This window comes from Larus michahellis, chromosome 2 (genome assembly GCF_964199755.1).
Source record: "Larus michahellis chromosome 2, bLarMic1.1, whole genome shotgun sequence".
In the NCBI taxonomy this organism is placed as follows: Eukaryota; Metazoa; Chordata; class Aves; order Charadriiformes; family Laridae; genus Larus; species Larus michahellis.
This window is the reverse complement of record NC_133897.1, coordinates 169,967,138-169,983,068: the sequence shown is the minus strand read 5'-3', so window position 1 is coordinate 169,983,068 and position 15,931 is coordinate 169,967,138. Positions and strand designations below refer to the sequence as shown.

The following is a 15,931-nucleotide window of genomic DNA, read 5'->3' as shown; positions in this document are numbered from 1 at the left end:
ACGCTACACCCCCCCCACACCACCCGGCGGCAGGGTGAGCGGACGGACAGAAGGACAGACGGCAGCGAGCCCCAGCTGCTCGTAGAAAAAGAAACCTACTCTTTATTGAGGCTGGCGGGGCCGTGCCCGGCCAGGGTTACATTCAGCTCTACTGCTGTCCGGTTAGCGGGGCGACGTGGGCATGCGGCGGCAGGGCAGGGGTCCCCCGGCCCAGGCGGGACGGGGTGCGCGGGGGACCCCCCGCCCGTGGCAGCCCCAGCCCCGCCGGGGTGGGGGGCAGCTGTAGCCGGGGCCCCGTGGGCAGACACCGAAGGGCCGAGGGGGGAGGGTTAGCACCAGAAACGGGGCTCTGCGTCCGGCGAGGGGCCCCGCTGCCCCGGTACCGAGCCCGGCCACCTCCCGCCGGGGTGCGGGCGGCAGGACCCCCGCCAGCGATGCCAAATGCCCCCGGCAGCCCCGGCAGCCCCTCCGCCGGTGTGGGAGCCTGGGGGAGAAGAGAGAGCCCAGCCCGGGGACATCTGGGCTGCGGCAGCCCCCCGGGCGCTCAGAGAGGGGCACTGGGGCTCAGAGCGGCCCACGCTGTCCGGTGGGGCAGTGGGGCAGGGGGGGACCATGGCAGCCAGAGCCTGGGGGCAGTTTGGTGTCTGTTGGAGGGGGGGGATGCTTGCATATATGCCGGGGCCAGGCCCAGGGGGATCGGTGACGGACAGAGAGCTGGGACCGTGCAGGTGGGTGCCCGCGGGGGTCCGCAGCGCCGGGCCGGAGAGCCGTGGGGCGCGGGGCCGCGGCTTCGCCATCCTCCGGCCTCGGGGAGGAGAGTCCTGAGTGGGGCCGGCCGAGGGTGCTGGGCGCAGGGCGGGCGGCGGGGCGGGGGTCAGCGGCAGGGGCTGCAGCGCTCCGGGGGCGACCCTTCGGGCGGCTCTGCAGGGACACCGAGAGGTTTAGGATGGATATCGGGGAAAATTCCTTCATGGAAAGGGCTGTCGGGCGTTGGAAGAGGCTGCCCAGGGCAGTGGGGGAGTCGCCATCCCCGGAGGGATGGAAAAGCCGGGCAGACGCGGCGCTGAGGGACGCGGGGTAGCGGTGGGTTTGGCAGCGCTGGGCGGATGGTTGGACTCCATGGTCTGAACGGTCCCTTCGAACCTGGGCCATCCTCTGATTCTGTGATTCTATTCTGTGACTCTAACACTGCCCAAACCACCACTAACCCACATCCCTCGGCACCACGTCTTAAATACCCTGGGGATGGCGACTCCCCCACTGCCCTGCGCAGCCTCTTCCAACGCCCGACAACCTTTTCCATGACGAAATTTTCCCCAATATCCATCCTAAACCTGCCCTGGCGCAACTGGAGGCCGTTTCCTCTTGTCCTTGTCAGATTAATGGTTGGACTCGATGAAGATCTTTTCCAACCTCGACGATTCTACCGTTCTACTCTGGGATTCTGCCACACAGAGGGGCTGGAGCAGCGTCCTCTCCTGCACCCCTCCCCGTGCCGGTGCTCCTGGGGCCGGGGGGCAGCCCCACTGCCCTGCCCCACACCGCCCCAGCGCCTGCGGCTCCCCTGTGCCACCCCATCCCTCCCCCAGCCCCGTGGGGTGCAGCCTGCAGCCGTGGCCCCCCCGCAGCGGCCCGGTCCTCACCTGGGGGCGCGACGGCCAGGGTCTCCTCGGCAGCGGTGAACTGCAGCTCAGCCCCGTCGGGCAGCAGGGAGCCGCGGGAGCGGGGGCACCGGTCACCGGAGCGCGTCCTCCGCAGCACCGACTGGGGAGGGAGAGGGTCAGCCCCCGCCGCGGCTGGGCTGGAGGGGTCAGGGCTTCTGGGGGGGCCGCCCCCACCCCTCACCTTCCTGGCCAGGGGGCTGCTGGGGGCCGAGGCGCTGCTGTAGAGGCTGAGGCTGGAGTTGGAGCGGCTGGGCGACAGCACTTTGGAGGAGGGGGCTGACTGGGCCCCCGCACACTTGGCCGCGGCGGCCCCGAAGGCGTCTGGCGACAGGTACTTCTCGTTGATCTTCAGGTTGGTCCTTCCCTTCACTGGGGGGCGACAGAGGCGGTGGGGGTCTGGGCGGGGTTCCCGCAGCCCGGGGAGCCCGGTGGGCTGCGTCCCCCGTGGGCAACACGGCCCCGCAGGCACCGCACCCGGGCACAGGGACGCCCACCACCCCGACGCCAGGGCGCCCGGCGTGGGACGCGCGTACCCACCTCTGCAGGGGTCGTTCTTCACCAGGAACTCGTCCAGCGCGATCCAGCCCCCCCCGACCCGCACCATCAGGGTGCTGCGCAGGATCCGCACCATCCGCAGCTGCTGGGACTCCCCGAACTGCGGGGGATCGGGACGTCAGGGCAAGGTGGGGGGGCTCGGGCAGGGCTGGGAGGGGGGTGCCAGAGCAGGTACCAGCACCCACATCTGCCCGTCACCAGGCCACCGGGTCGGCACTTACCCGGTACCTGTTGGCGCTGATCTGCTCCACCTGGAAGCGCTTGGCGCAGTTGCACTGGGCCACTTGCCTGTTCACCTGGGGACGGCATGCTCAGCTCAGACCCACGGCGGGGACCCCCACCCTGCCCGGCCCCGGCCCCCCCGCCGTACCTCATCCTGGATCTGGTCGGCGTCGGCGATCCGGCGCAGCGGGTCGCGGTTGGGGTGCAGGGCGCTGACGAACTCGTAGTAGTCGATGAAGCCGTCGCCATTCATGTCGAAGATGTTCGCCACGGCGTTCATCTCCAAGACATTGGTGGGGAACTCTGGGGAGGGGAGGGGACCCTCAGCCCGCGGTGCCCTGTGCCAAGGCCAGCCGGTGACAGCACCAAAGCCTGGCCCCCCTCCAAGGGGGGTCACAGAATCACAGAACTGCCCAGGTTCTAAGAGACCTTTCAGACCATGGAGTCCAACACTGCCAACTCCACCAACCCACGTCCCTCAGCGCCGCGTCTGCCCGGCTTTTCCATCCCTCCGGGGATGGCGACTCCCCCACTGCCCTGGGCAGCCTCTTCCAACGCCCGACAGCCCTTTCCATGAAGGAATTTTCCCCAATATCCATCCTAAACCTGCCCTGGCGCAACTGGAGGCCGTTCCCTCTTGTCCCGTGGCCTGTTCCTTGGGAGAAGAGCCCGACCCTCCCTGGCTGCCCCCTCCTTTCAGGGAGCTGCGGAGAGCGAGAAGGTCTCCCCTCAGCCCCCTTTCCCAGGGTCCCGGCTGGCAGACCCTGTCCCTCCCCATCTCTGCCAGCACTGCCCCACCTCTCCCCACACTGCCCTTCCCCGGGCTCTCGGGGGGGGTAAAAAGCTCCAGCCCCAGCCCCGGGCACTCACTGGAGGAGAGGACGCTCTCGATGAACTCCCGCTGGCTGATGCGCCCGTCCTGGTCCCTGTCGATGCCTCGGAAAACGTCCAGGACTCGGGACTTCATTTGGCCGATCCACTGCATGTAACGCTTCCTCCAGACTCCGAAGTCAAAGTGAGCAAACTCCTCCAGCTGGGAGAGGCGCAGACGGGGGTTAATGCGCCAGCAGCAAAGCCCCCCCGAGCCCCCAGGTGTGGGGGACCACGCTGTGCCCCACGCAGCACCCATGCCGGGGCTCAGCCCCGCTGCCGTGCAGCCGGTTTGCTCCCAGCCCTGACCCACTGGGGCTGGCCAAAGGGTCTCTTTGGACCCAGGACCCCCAGCTCTGGGTTGCCAGGGGCTCCAGCAGCCGGCTCGTGGCTGCCAGGGGTCTCCCGGCTGCAGGGATGGGGTCTGGGAAGGCGCCTGGGTGCTGCCCACTCCATCCCCCCCAGCCCTGGAGACCGCCCCCCTCCGCGTCCAACCCCGCGGCACCGCCGGCATGGCTACCCCTACCTCTCGCAGGCGCTGCATGGCCGTCTCCAGCCGGTACTGCCGGTCCAGGGCCAGAAGCCAGAGCTGCTGCCAGCGGTGCAGGAGCTGGGCCATGAGGGGCGTCTGGGGCTCCAGCCCCCCGAGCGGCACCACCAGCGCGCCCTGCGCCTTCCCAGTGCTGCGGCGCCCTGCAGCCAGCGGAGACGGGCGGTGAGGGCAGGGCCGGGGGTCCCGGGGCACGGCACCGCGCAGGGGGCAACGGGGGCCCTTACTTGTGGCCAGCCGGCGGGCAACTGGCGGGCCCAGCTCCGTGGCCAGCTTCCGCTTGCCGCCTTTGGTGACCTTCTCCACGTCGGGCTGCTTGCGGTTCAGCTCCTCCATGAAGACCTGCCGCAGAGCGCCGGGGCTGAGCCGTGGTCCCCATCGCTGGCCGGCCCTGCCGGCACAGCTGGGGCAGGGGACTGACGCCGGAAGCGTGGCCACCCACAGCCCAGCCCTGCTGGCCCCATCAGTAGCCATTGGCGCAGAGCCGGTGGGCTCGGGCTGCGAAAGGTGCTGTGCTGCGCACACGAGGGGCACTCACGGCCTTAACCAGGGGCACCCGAAAGTCCTCGGTCGGGTCGAGCCCTCGCCCAGGGCCAGTCAGGGTGTGGGGACCCCGGCATGGCCCCCGGCAAGGTGGGGAGCAGGGCACGGGGTCCCTCACCGTGTGCTGGGCGTTGAGCTCCTCCAGCTGCTCGGCCTCCTCCGGCAGCGGCTCCTGGTCCCGCAGGCTCAGCGCCTCCTCGGCGGCCGTGATCCAGTCCACGAGCTGCGCCACCTCCTCCCGCTCGGCGGCCAGGCTGGCCCGCTGCACCTGCAGCCGCTCGCCCTGCTGCTGCGCCCAGCTCAGCACCTGCGGGCACAGCCGGGGGGCAGATGGGCCACCGGGGCTGGCGGGGGGACGGCTGCGGACCCCGGTGGGACACCGCTTCGAGGGGGACAAGTCTCCACCCGGGGAGCCTTGGGGCAGGCACGCGGACCCCCGGCCAGCAGCCGTGGTGACTATGGGGCAGGGACGTGGGGCTCCAAAGCCCACCCGTGACCACGGGGCAGGACCGAGTTCCCGCAGCGCAGCCCCGCAGGTGCCGAGGGGACTTTGCAGCTCCTGGGTGCTGCCGCCGCCGCCGCCCTGAGCTCCGGTCCTCGGCCCATCCCTGCGACCAGTGGCCGGACGTGCCAGTAGCCAGGTCTGCGCCGCAGCGGACGTGCCGGTTGCCCTCTCAGCAGGGCTGTGCCGCGTCCTCACTACCCGGGGGGAGCGGGGGGAGCGGGGCGAGCAGGGCAGCCCGCGGGCGGCCGGACCCCGGAGCAGATCCAGATCAGATACCGCGGCGCTCTGCTCACCAAGGGCTTTGTGCAGAGCAGGGAGAGGATGGACCGAACCCGTCAGACCCGTTCAGGGAGGGCCGGCAAACCCTGGATGCCAGGGAGGCTCCGAGCCGCCGCGGGAGGGAGGTGCGGGATGGGGATCCCCGGGACACTGCTCGCCGGGGACCTCCTGCGTGGGCTGCGGGGCATCTGCCATCTCGGGTGTGTGCAATGAGCCACCACCGGCCGGGTGGGACCGGAGAGGCCCCGGGTGACCCCTGGCGTGGCTCGGGGATGGGGGAGCAGGGGTGGGAGCGAGGGGATGGACAGGGCTGGCCGGGGCGGGGGGTCCCGGCGGCTCACGGAGGGCAGGTCTGTGCAGGAGGAGCTGAGCCAGGGCCGTCCCGTCACGGGCAAGACCAAGACCGTCTGTGTTGGCCGGGGCCGGGGTTGACATCCCCAGCTCCCCACAACGTGCCGGTCAGGACGGCTGTGCCGAAGAGGCACCGGCGGTGGGAAAGGCGTGGGGCTGTGCTCGGCGCGGGGCTGGGTGCAGACCGGCTCCGTGCCCGGGGAGGGATGGAGAAGGGGCGCCCAGCTCACCTCCTGGTAGCGGCTCTTGACGACCGTGACCCAGGACTTGATGGTGATGATGGAGTCGGGGTGGCAGGTGGCGAGGATCTCCTCCCCCAGCGAGGTGATGCACTCCAGCTCCAGCTGCTGGCACTGCAGCGACTTCATCAGCTCCTGGGGGAGCGCAGGGAGCGTGGTACTGCCGGCTCGCAGCCCCCACGCCCCACGGCGCACCCCGGCGCCGCAGGGACCAGCCCGCACCCAGCTGGGTGCGCGGGCGGGAGAAGGCCGCTGGGTGGAGTGGGCACGGCTGCCTTCACATGGGGTGCTGGGGACCCCGAATCTCCACACCCTGGGGTGCCTGGGGCCGCAAGCACTGTGTCTGGGTGGGATGGGACCCGACGTCCCACGTCTCGGTGGGGTGCACCCCACGCCCTGGCTGGGGCCGGCTGACCCCGGCAATGGGACGTAGCGGGGAAAGGATGGAACTACCCTGGAGGTGGGGACTGGTGGGGGCTGGTGGGGGCTAATGAGGGCTGGCAGGGGCTAACAGGGACTGGTGGGGGCTAATGAGGGCTGGCAGGGGCTAACAGGGGCTGGTGGGGGCTAATGAGGGCTGGCAGGGGCTAACAGGGGCTGGTGGGGGCTGGCACTGACCTGCAGCTGGTTCTGGCACTCCTGCACCGCCGGCTCCTCCTCAGGGAAGACGCCGTACTTGAGGGCTTTCTCCGACTCGGCGAGGCGACCCAGGAAGGAGTGCACCAGGCTGTGAAACTCCTCCGCCTGCCACCGACAGCCAGGGACCCGCTCAGCGCCCACCCTGCGCCCACGGCCCCCGGTCCCGGCCCCCGAGCCCCCTGGCCAGACCCCAGGCCCTGCAGCGGCCGCTCCTGCCCGGGGTTGGGCAAGTGCTGCGCAGCCCCGGGCCCCCATGGGAGAGCTGCTGCCAGCCCAAGCTCGCGCCCCACGGCAGGGCAGAGAGGATGCTCGTCACCCCACCTTGGCACCTGGGGGACACCCCCATCAGCACCTCCCCATCGAGCAGGACACCCCACACAGCACCCCAACACACGCAGCCGTGTCCCCCCCCTGCCCCGGGCACCCTGCACGTGGGCACACCTACCGCAGGCGCCCGCGGCACCCAGCCTGGCACCCGGCCACGGCACCTTGCGACATGCAGCCACCCACCGCCCGGCCACCCCACGGAGCACCCCACGGCATGGCCACCCACTGCCTGGCCACCCCACGGAGCACCCCACGGCATGGCCACCCACCGCCCGTGCACCCCATGGAGCACCCCGCAGCGTGGACACCCGCAGCCCTGGGCACCCCAGACGCCTGCAGAGCCTTCCCACCAGGACGCACCGGCTGCGGACCCCAACATTTCCACCCGGGGAGTCCCTGGGACGGCTGCTGCCCCCCGGCCACCCCTCGCCCGGCTCTCACCTGCCGGAGCGCGGCCTCCAGCCGGGCCTGCTTGGAGACGGAGAGCTTGCAGACCAGGTCCCAGCGGGAGCTCAGCTCCTCCATCTGCTTCTGCAGCCACTGGGAGTCGACGCTGCTGCTGCCGCGGGTCAGGTCCCGCACCGAGCGCTTCAGCATCTTGATGCAGCTGGCCCGCTTGCCCAGCTCCTTCTGGAAGACCTGGCGAGAGGACAGGAGCGGGTGGGGGATGCCGGGGGGTCCCAGCAGCCTGCCCCAGCCCCTGTTACTGCGCAGGGCCCCCTTGCAGCAGGGGGAGTACATGGGGTACCCCAGCACTGCCCCAGAGACCGGGGGCTGCCCCGGTGGGCAAAGCCCATCCTGCCCCTGGCTGTTCATAGAATCATGGAACGGTTTGGGTGGGAAGGGACCTTAAAGCCCACCCAGTGCCACCCCCTGCCCTGGGCAGGGACACCTCCCACCAGCCCAGGTGGCTCCGAGCCCCGTCCAACCTGGCCTTGAACCCCTCCAGGGATGGGGCAGCCACAGCTTCTCTGGGCACCCTGGGCCAGGGGCTCACCCCCCTCACAGCAAAGAATTGCTTCTGTTGTCCTGCCCCGCGCTGGAGGGGCGGCAGGGCTGGGGCAGGGGCTAGTGCAGAGCCTGGGGCTCCCCAGGACCCCCCCACCACGGCTGGGGACACCTACCTTGTGCTTGTCCATGAGGTCACTGACCAGGTCCCGGTCCCCTCCAACGGGCACGTCCTCGCTGAGCTGCGGCTCAGCCCGGTACAGCCAGTCCATGAGGGCCTGCAGCGCGTCCGTGAACTTGCCCGAGAAAAGCAGGTTCTCCTCCAGCTTGTGCTGCCTGCAAGGAAGGGCACAGGCAATGCCAGCAGCGCCCGGGGGCCGGGAAAGGCTGCCCCATGGGGAGCCCGGCACGGCTGGGGACGGATCCTTGCTGCACCCCCAGGGGCCAGAGCCCAGGGCAGCTGGGGCAGGAGGTCCCGGAGCAGGGAGCAGGATGCCCAGGGAGGAAGGGCAATGCCATGCCCCCAGCCTGGGGCCTGCATGGCAAGCAGAGGACAGGAATCCCATCCCATCCCATCATATCCCATCCCACACCATCATATCCCATGCCATCTCGTCATATCCCAACCCATCATATCCCACCCCATCCCCATCCCCAGCCCATCCCGTGCCATCATATCCCATCCCATCCACATCCCATCCCATGTCATCCCATCCACATCCCATCCCATGCCATCCCATCGTATCCCAACCCATCAAATCCCATCCCATCCCCACCCACCCCATCATATCCCATCCCCATCCCATCCTGTGCCATCGTATCCCATCCCATCCCCATCCCATCCCATGCCATCCCATCATATCCCAACCCAACATATCCCATCCCCATCCCCATGCCATCCCACCCATCCCCGTCCCATCCCCATCCCATCCCATGCCATCCTGTCCCATCCCGTCCCATCCCGTCCCACGCCACCCCATCCCCTGCCGCCCCCCCCGTCCCCCCCTCACCTCTCCACCGCCCGGCTGCACAGGGCGTCCCAGCGCTCCTTCAGCTCCCCCAGCAGCTCCTCCAGCGGCTGCAGGTCCTCGGGGAGCCGGGCTCTCTCCCGCAGCGCCCGCCCGCTCCGCAGCGTGGCCTCGTACACGGGCCGCTTGGAGCGCAGCACCTTCTGGAAAGCCTGCGGGCACAGGGGGTGAGCCCACCCAGACCCCCAACCCGGGTGCTGGCCCCAGGGGGGCTGCGGGGACACACCTGCCTCCCCCAGCGCCACGGGGCAGCTCGGGGTGATGGAGCCCCTTGGCTGGGGGCTCCCCGCTCTGCAGAGATGGCCCTGGGAGGACATCGGACCACCACGGCACCGAGCACATCATACACTCATGGAATCATGGAATGGCTTCAGTTGGAAAAGGCCTTTCGGACCATGGAGTCCAACCATCCGCCCAGCGCTGCCAAACCCAGCGCTACCCCACGTCCCTCAGCGCCGCGTCTGCCCGGCTTTTCCATCCCTCCGGGGATGGCGACTCCCCCACTGCCCTGGGCAGCCTCTTCCAACGCCCGACAGCCCTTTCCATGAAGGAATTTTCCCCAATATCCATCCTAAACCTGCCCTGGCGCAACTGGAGGCCGTTCCCTCTTGTCCCATGGCCTGTTCCTTGGGAGAAGAGCCCGACCCCCCCTGGCTGCCCCCTCCTTTCAGGGAGCTGCGGAGAGCGAGAAGGTCTCCCCTCGGCCCCCTTTTCTCCAGGCCAGAGGCTCTGCCGTCCCGCTGGGCGCTGGGGACCCCTCCCCTGACACCCCACAGCCCCCCGGCTCCGCGCCCCGCATCCAGGACCCCCATCTCGGCGGGGCCGGGGCGCGGGGCCGTGCCCCCACCTTGTGCTCAGCCAGCTGGCACTTGATCTCCTCCTGGCTGGTGGCGGCGTCCTGTGGCACCTCCAAGCTCTGCTCCACCTCGTCCATCCAGTCCAGGAGCAGCCGCCGGGACTCGCTGAACTGAAAGGGAGGGAAGGGGCGGGGGGTGGGTCGGGGGGTCCTTGTGTGGAGAGATGCGGCCGCGGCGACCCGGATGGTGGGCCACACGCGACAGCGCTGCATGGTGCACCACCCCGGGGCAAACCATGGTGCCCGCGGCTGTCGCCCCAGCACGGCTCCCCGCCGGAGTCGCGTCCCCCGGCGCGGTGTCCGTACCTGCTTGGCGCGCTTGCGGGCCTCCTCCAGCGCCGCGCCGCGCTCCGCTGCCCGCTGCAGCACCTTCCCCAGCCGCTCCCGCGCCGCCAGCACCAGGCTCTGGATGACGGCCCCGTCCTGCTGCCTGCTGAAGTCCTTCAGGCGCCACGCCACGGCCTCCAGCCCGCTCAGCTTCTCCCCGCGGGCGTTCGCCTCCTTCAGCAGGGCCTGCGGAGAGCGGAGGTGGCAGGGGGACGCGCGGGCGGGCGGCCCCGGGCTGGGAGCGGACCCTTGGCGCCCAGCCGTCGCCGGGACGGGACGCGGAGCCGCTCGCTGCGCCGCTGCGGGGACAGACGTCCTGCCGGCAGCCCAGGGGACGCGGCCACCATCGGTGCCACACGGGACCCCTGCGGACCCCAGCCCCACGGGGTCCCCTGCCGGTACCTTCCCGGGCACCGCACTCACACCCGCCCTAATTAAATAACGGACATAACGGACCCCCGACTTATTACTCGCAAAGCACCGACGCGCCAACAGCAGAAGCGGCCGGCGACTGCGGTGTGGCCGCCGTGTGCAGTGTTTCTGTCGTTAGGTTTCTCAGGAGCTAAGTCACCGGAGACGATAATTGTAGGACAAAGAAGTACTTTGATAATAAAATTCTTTGTGTTTTTAACATTACGGTGCCGCGCAGCAGCTGAGCCTACCAGCGATCTCTGCTTTTGAGAAAGGCAGCCGTGAAATGCCAGGCTGTAAGTCCGCAACGTTCGGCCTGGTCTATTCGACTAGGGACAGATACTTGGCTAAAAACTTCAGATTTTTTTCCCCCTCTGGTTTAATCTGAAAACATGAGAAACTACCCTTGGCCAGAACACACAAGAATAAACCCCCAGGGCAGGGGCTTGGAACGAGATGATGTTTAAGGTCCCTTCCAACCCGAACCCTTCCCTGATTCTGTGACTCTAAACAAAACAAACGGGAGTTATTGTGCGGGGGGGAGGTGCAATCTGAGGCGTAGTTCCTATCGATCAAGATAAAGGTAACGGGAACAAACGGCTGAAATTCCTCAAACTTAAATTAACTCTTCTCAATCCCCTGCTCGGTAACCAGATGGCCTGTAAGGAGACTCTGCGCCACCGCGCCGAAAGGCCCCGGCCTGCGCGTGTTTGACAGGGAATAAATTCAGTTTCGCGGGTTGTTGAGTGTTTAAATGAACCGTGGAGGAAAACCCTCGGTAACCGACACAAAAACTTCGTCATAAATAAAAGCTGAAGCTGCCTTAAAAAAAATTAACACCCGCCGAACTGGTGTTACTGAAGGCAGTAAGAACGAGGTCCTCAAAGGGCTACGAGGATGATGAGGGACGGGAGCATCTCTGTGACGGGGAAAGGCTGAGGGATTCGGGCCTTTTTAGTCTGGAAAAAAAGACGGCTGAGGGGGGATCTTATCAACGCTGATAAATACTTCAAGGGGGGTGTCAGGAGGATGGGGCCAGGCGCTTCTCGGTGGTGCCCGGGGACAGGACAAGGGGCAACGGGCACAAACGTGACCATGGGAAGTTCCATCCCAACACGAGGAGGAACTTCTTTGCTGTGAGGGCGGCAGAGCCCTGGCACAGGCTGCCCAGAGAGGTGGGGGAGTCTCCGTCTCCGGAGACATCCCAAACCCGCCTGGACGCATCCGACCTGCTCTGGGCGCCCCTGCTCTGGCGGGGGGTGGCACTGGGTGGTCTCCCGAGGTCCCTTCCAACCCCCACCATCCTGGGATTCTGTGAACGGTCCCCGGCATCGTCTGGCACCGGGGCACACCGGGACGGCGCCGCCGGCTCAGCCTGCACTTGCCTTGTGCTCCTGGATCTGCGCGGTGACGGTGCCCAGGACGAAGCTGGGCGGCGCGGGGGAGCCCAGCAGCTCCTCGGCGTGAGCCACCCAGCGCAGCAGCTCCTGCACGGTGCCGTGGAACTCGGTGGTGACCGTCAGCCCCTCGGCCAGGCGCTCCTGCGGGCGAGGGGGGGAGGCGCTGATGCTGACGGACCCCCCGCAGCCCCCCCACGGCCGGGGCAGGGCCGGCGTCGCCCCCCACCCTGCGCACCTTCCTCTCCTGGGCCTCGGCGTGGACGCTCTCCCACTTCTGCTCCAGGATGCGGAGGCTGTGCTCGGTGCTGCAGGGCCGGCCGGCGCGGCAGGAGGCCAGCAGCCGCTGCAGCCGCTCCCGCAGCCCGCTGTACGCCTCCTGCTTGGACTCCATCTCCTTGCACAGCTCCTGCCGAGGGGGACGCGGGGAGTCCCGGGGTCACCGCCCCGCGGGGGGACAGGGACGGGGATGGGGAGGGCTCCCGCTCCATCCCGGGGGAGCTGGAGGGGGGCAGGAGGGCTCTGCCCGGTCGCGGAGGGGAGAAGGCAGAGAGGGGTCCCGGCATCTCGGTGCAGAGAGGATTTGGGGCACGCGTCCCCCCAGGGGACACCTGGGGACGTCCCTGCAATGGGGAGGGGGGTGGCACGGCCCCAGTGCTCACCAGGTGCGCGGTGAGCGTCTCTTTGGTGGTGTCGGGGTGGCCCCACGCCGGCTTGGAGAAGAAGAGCTGCAGCTCCACCTGCTCCAGCCACTGCAGCAGCTCCGTCATCTCCAGCGTGATGTCCTGCACCTGGGGACGGCCCCGGGGGCTCAGCGCCGCCCCGGCCAGCGGCAGCGCCGCAGCGGGCAGCCCCGGCACGCCGTGCCCCGTACCTGGCTGAGGTTGTTCTCCAGCTCCAGCTGGCGGCTCTCGGTCTCGCTCTGCACCAGGTCCCAGCGCTGGCCGAGCTGCTGCAGGCTGCGCTGCAGCCCCTCCACGCTGTCCCCCAGGCTGGAGAGCAGCAAGCCCTGCCCGGCCTCCTGCACCGACTGCACCGTGCGGGCGTGCGACATCACGTCGTTCCGCAGCACCTGGGGACCGGCCACCGCCGTCACCGCCGGCACCCCACACCCCCGGCCGCCTGCCCCCGCGCCGAGCTCTGCGCCACCACTGCTGCCCACGCCAACGCTGACACCGCGGCGTCGCCACAGTCCGGGGAGTGATGTGCCAGGGGGTGGGGATGGCACCGGGGATGCCCTGGCATCGGCGCCACGGCTCTTGTCCTCAGCATGGCACGGGGCAGGTGCGAGGCACCAAATTCATCGCTTCATGGCAAGGAGGTTCCTGGGACGGGGCACGGAGGAGACCTCGCCTGCGTCAGACGCGGGGTGAGCGTGCCCGGGCACGGGGACGCAGGGCTGGGAGACAGCTCATTCCTTCCATGCTGTCACCGCGGGAGGGGACATGTTCTCACGCCGCCCGCCCCAAGCCGCAGCCTGCCCGATCCGGCCGCCGTCGCCCCGGGGGGGACTCGATGGTGGGGCCGGGAGGAGGCCAGGCAGCGGCACTGCAGCCGGGGCACCGCGACAGGGAGCGTGACGGGTGCCCCCAGCAAGACTGTGCCATGCATCCCCCCCACCCCTGGGAGCATTTCGGGACGCGGCAGCCCCGTCCTGCTGCCGCCCTCACCTTGTGCTTGGCCAGCTCGATCTCGCAGCTCTGCAGGTCGGGGCGCAGCAGCGCGGGGCCCTGCAGCTGCTCGGCGGCGCGGCGCAGCCACTGCAGCAGCTCCTCCAGCTGGTGCTGGAACTGCCCCAGCCCCAGCAGCGCCGCCTCCAGCTGGTGCTGCCCCGGCGCGGGCGGAACCGGGCGCCCGTCAGCCGGCAGCACCCGCAGCCCCCGCCGCGCGCGCCCCCCCGCCCTGCGCCCACGCGGCCGCGACACGCACCCGCCCGGCACCACACGCACCCGCACGGTCCCCACGGACGCAGCACCCACCCGGCACCCCATGTACCTGCATGGCCCCACACACCCAGCACCCACATGGGACCCCATGCACCCGCACGGCCTCCGTGCACCCACACGGTCCCCACGGACTGAGCACCCACCCGGCACCCCACGCACCCGCATAGCTCCCATGCACCCAGCACTCACATGGGACCCCGTGCACCCACACGGTCCGCATGGACTGAGCACCCACGTGGCATCCCACGCGCCCGCGTGGATCCACCCGGCACCACACCCCCCACGTGGCTCCCGCAGACCCAGCACCCCACCTGTCCGGAACCCCATGCACCCACGCAGCCCCCACGCATCCGCACAGTCCCCGCGGACCCAGCACCCATCCGGCACCCCACACCCCTGCACAGCCCCCAAGCACTCACCCACCAGCACCGTGCACCCAGCACCCACTGGCACCCACATGGCACGTGGCCATGCACCCACCCACCACAGACCCAGCACCCAGGTGGCACCCCGGGCACCCACGCAGAACCCCACGCAGCCCCCATGTGCCAGCACGGCCCCCACGCAGCCAGCATCCACCCGGCGCCCCATGCACCTGCACAGCCCCAACACACCTGCATGGCCCCCACGCACCCACCCGGCACCCCACGCACCCACATGGCTCCCACGCACCCACCCGGCACCCCACGCACCCGCACGGCCCCCACAGATCCAGCATCCACACGGCACCCCACAAACCAGCACGGCCCCCCCGGCACTGCCCCAGCCGCGGCTCTTGCCCCGTGCGGGTGGTAGATGCTGCCCCGCAGCCCCCGGGCGCCGTCCCTACCTGTCGGCTGACCATCTCCTCCTCCAGCCGGTCCCAGCGCCGGCGGAAGTCGTTGAGCGCGGCCGGGGGCTCCCCCTGCCCCCCGCCCCCCGCGCTGCCCGGGTGCCGCAGGCTCTCCACGTCCACCTTGCACTGGTAGAGCTCCCTCTTGAACTCCTGCGGGGCAGCGTGAGCGGGGACCCCCGGCCCCGCACGCGGAGGTGTGGGTCTGACATGCCATCAGGCAGGGCATGGCATGGCACAGCACGGCATGGCATGGCACGGCACAGCACGGCACGGCACGGCACGGCACAGCATGGCACGGCACAGCATGGCCCGGCACGGCACAGCATGGCATGGCACAGCACGGCATGGCACGGCATGCCGTGTTTGGGTCTGGTTTGTCACAGCACGGCACAGCTTGGCACAGCTTGCCACGGGCACCTGGGCCCCGAGCTCCTCCTCGTGGGGAGCTCTGCCCTGCTCGGGGCACCTCGGCATGGCAGGATGTGGCCACCCCGGGCAGGCCTTGGCCACCCGGCGCCCACCACCCAACGTGCCACCCTTCCATCCCACAGCCGCCCACAGCCCCCCGCCTGCCCCCCCCAGGGCCTGGGGCCCCTCCTGCAGCCCCCCCCGCCCCACCTTCAGCTCCGCCAGCTGCTGCTGCACCATGTCCAGGTCCCCGCCGACGAGGAACTCCTCCGCCATGCGCAGCTCGGCCGCGTCCAGCCACTCCAACAGCCGCTGGCGACCGAGAGGGACCCTGGGCTCGGGGAGGGGGGTTCCTCCCCCCGACACTGTCCCCAGCCCCAGCCCCGTGTGCCAGACAGGTCACCCCTGCCAGGACCGCCGTGCACAGGGGGCACGCTGACCCCTGCGCCCCGCAGCCCCGTGGCCCAGAGCGGGGCCGGGACCCGCCGTGGTCCCCAGGGAGGGACGGAGGATGCCCCATCCCCCCCGCCACCGAGGGGAACCGCCATTTGGGGACGTCACGCTGGGGTAGGGCATAGGCACAGCCGGCCCCGCAGCCCCGCCAGCCCCCCACCCAAGGCACCATCACGGCCCTATGGCCCAGCTGGCCCCACGTCCCCGAAGTCCTGCCCAGCCCCACCGCCAGCTCCTGGACCACCACGGTGGCCCCGCGGTGCCCCCGCGGCCCCGAGCGGGGACAGGAGGGTGACGCGGGTGGGGGGCAGGCCCCTGTGGAGGGTGTCTGCCCGCACGGCCCCCGGCTCCCCACCTGCATGGTCTCCTGGTAGCTGATGGCGGCCTGGAGCTGCTCCTCGAGGCGCGCGAACCGCTCCGTCCACACCTTGCTCAGGCCATGCCAGGAGCAGTAGAGCTGCGGCCGGGCGCGGGGTCAGCAGCGCCGCCGGGGTCCCTCCCGCGGGGACACCGGCCCGGCACGGCCACCCGCCCAGCCCCGCACCGGGACACCCGGGGGACTTCGGCAGGGTCCCGCC

The 15,931-nt window shown here is 69.9% G+C and overlaps 1 protein-coding gene across 1 annotated transcript in view; it reads right to left on the bottom strand.

Moving 5' to 3' along the window:
- Window positions 1–1,364: 1,364 nt before the first annotated feature.
- The window catches only part of PLEC (plectin), a 72,225-nt gene continuing 57,658 nt past the window's right edge, over window positions 1,365–15,931 (bottom strand). The window contains exons 58-82 of the mRNA XM_074573571.1: window positions 15,709–15,810; window positions 15,111–15,212; window positions 14,487–14,642; window positions 13,382–13,537; window positions 12,586–12,783; window positions 12,374–12,502; window positions 11,950–12,120; window positions 11,700–11,855; window positions 9,883–10,089; window positions 9,568–9,687; window positions 8,703–8,872; window positions 7,869–8,028; window positions 7,186–7,383; window positions 6,397–6,522; window positions 5,770–5,913; window positions 4,523–4,711; window positions 4,089–4,203; window positions 3,838–4,004; window positions 3,312–3,474; window positions 2,590–2,744; window positions 2,441–2,515; window positions 2,202–2,319; window positions 1,846–2,033; window positions 1,644–1,764; window positions 1,365–1,444 (exon numbers count right to left, since the gene is read on the bottom strand). Of these exons, the coding sequence (XP_074429672.1) occupies window positions 1,380–1,444; window positions 1,644–1,764; window positions 1,846–2,033; window positions 2,202–2,319; window positions 2,441–2,515; window positions 2,590–2,744; window positions 3,312–3,474; window positions 3,838–4,004; window positions 4,089–4,203; window positions 4,523–4,711; window positions 5,770–5,913; window positions 6,397–6,522; window positions 7,186–7,383; window positions 7,869–8,028; window positions 8,703–8,872; window positions 9,568–9,687; window positions 9,883–10,089; window positions 11,700–11,855; window positions 11,950–12,120; window positions 12,374–12,502; window positions 12,586–12,783; window positions 13,382–13,537; window positions 14,487–14,642; window positions 15,111–15,212; window positions 15,709–15,810 (3,651 nt within the window). The 3' untranslated portion in view covers window positions 1,365–1,379. The remainder of the gene's footprint in view (window positions 1,445–1,643; window positions 1,765–1,845; window positions 2,034–2,201; window positions 2,320–2,440; window positions 2,516–2,589; window positions 2,745–3,311; window positions 3,475–3,837; window positions 4,005–4,088; window positions 4,204–4,522; window positions 4,712–5,769; window positions 5,914–6,396; window positions 6,523–7,185; window positions 7,384–7,868; window positions 8,029–8,702; window positions 8,873–9,567; window positions 9,688–9,882; window positions 10,090–11,699; window positions 11,856–11,949; window positions 12,121–12,373; window positions 12,503–12,585; window positions 12,784–13,381; window positions 13,538–14,486; window positions 14,643–15,110; window positions 15,213–15,708; window positions 15,811–15,931) is intronic.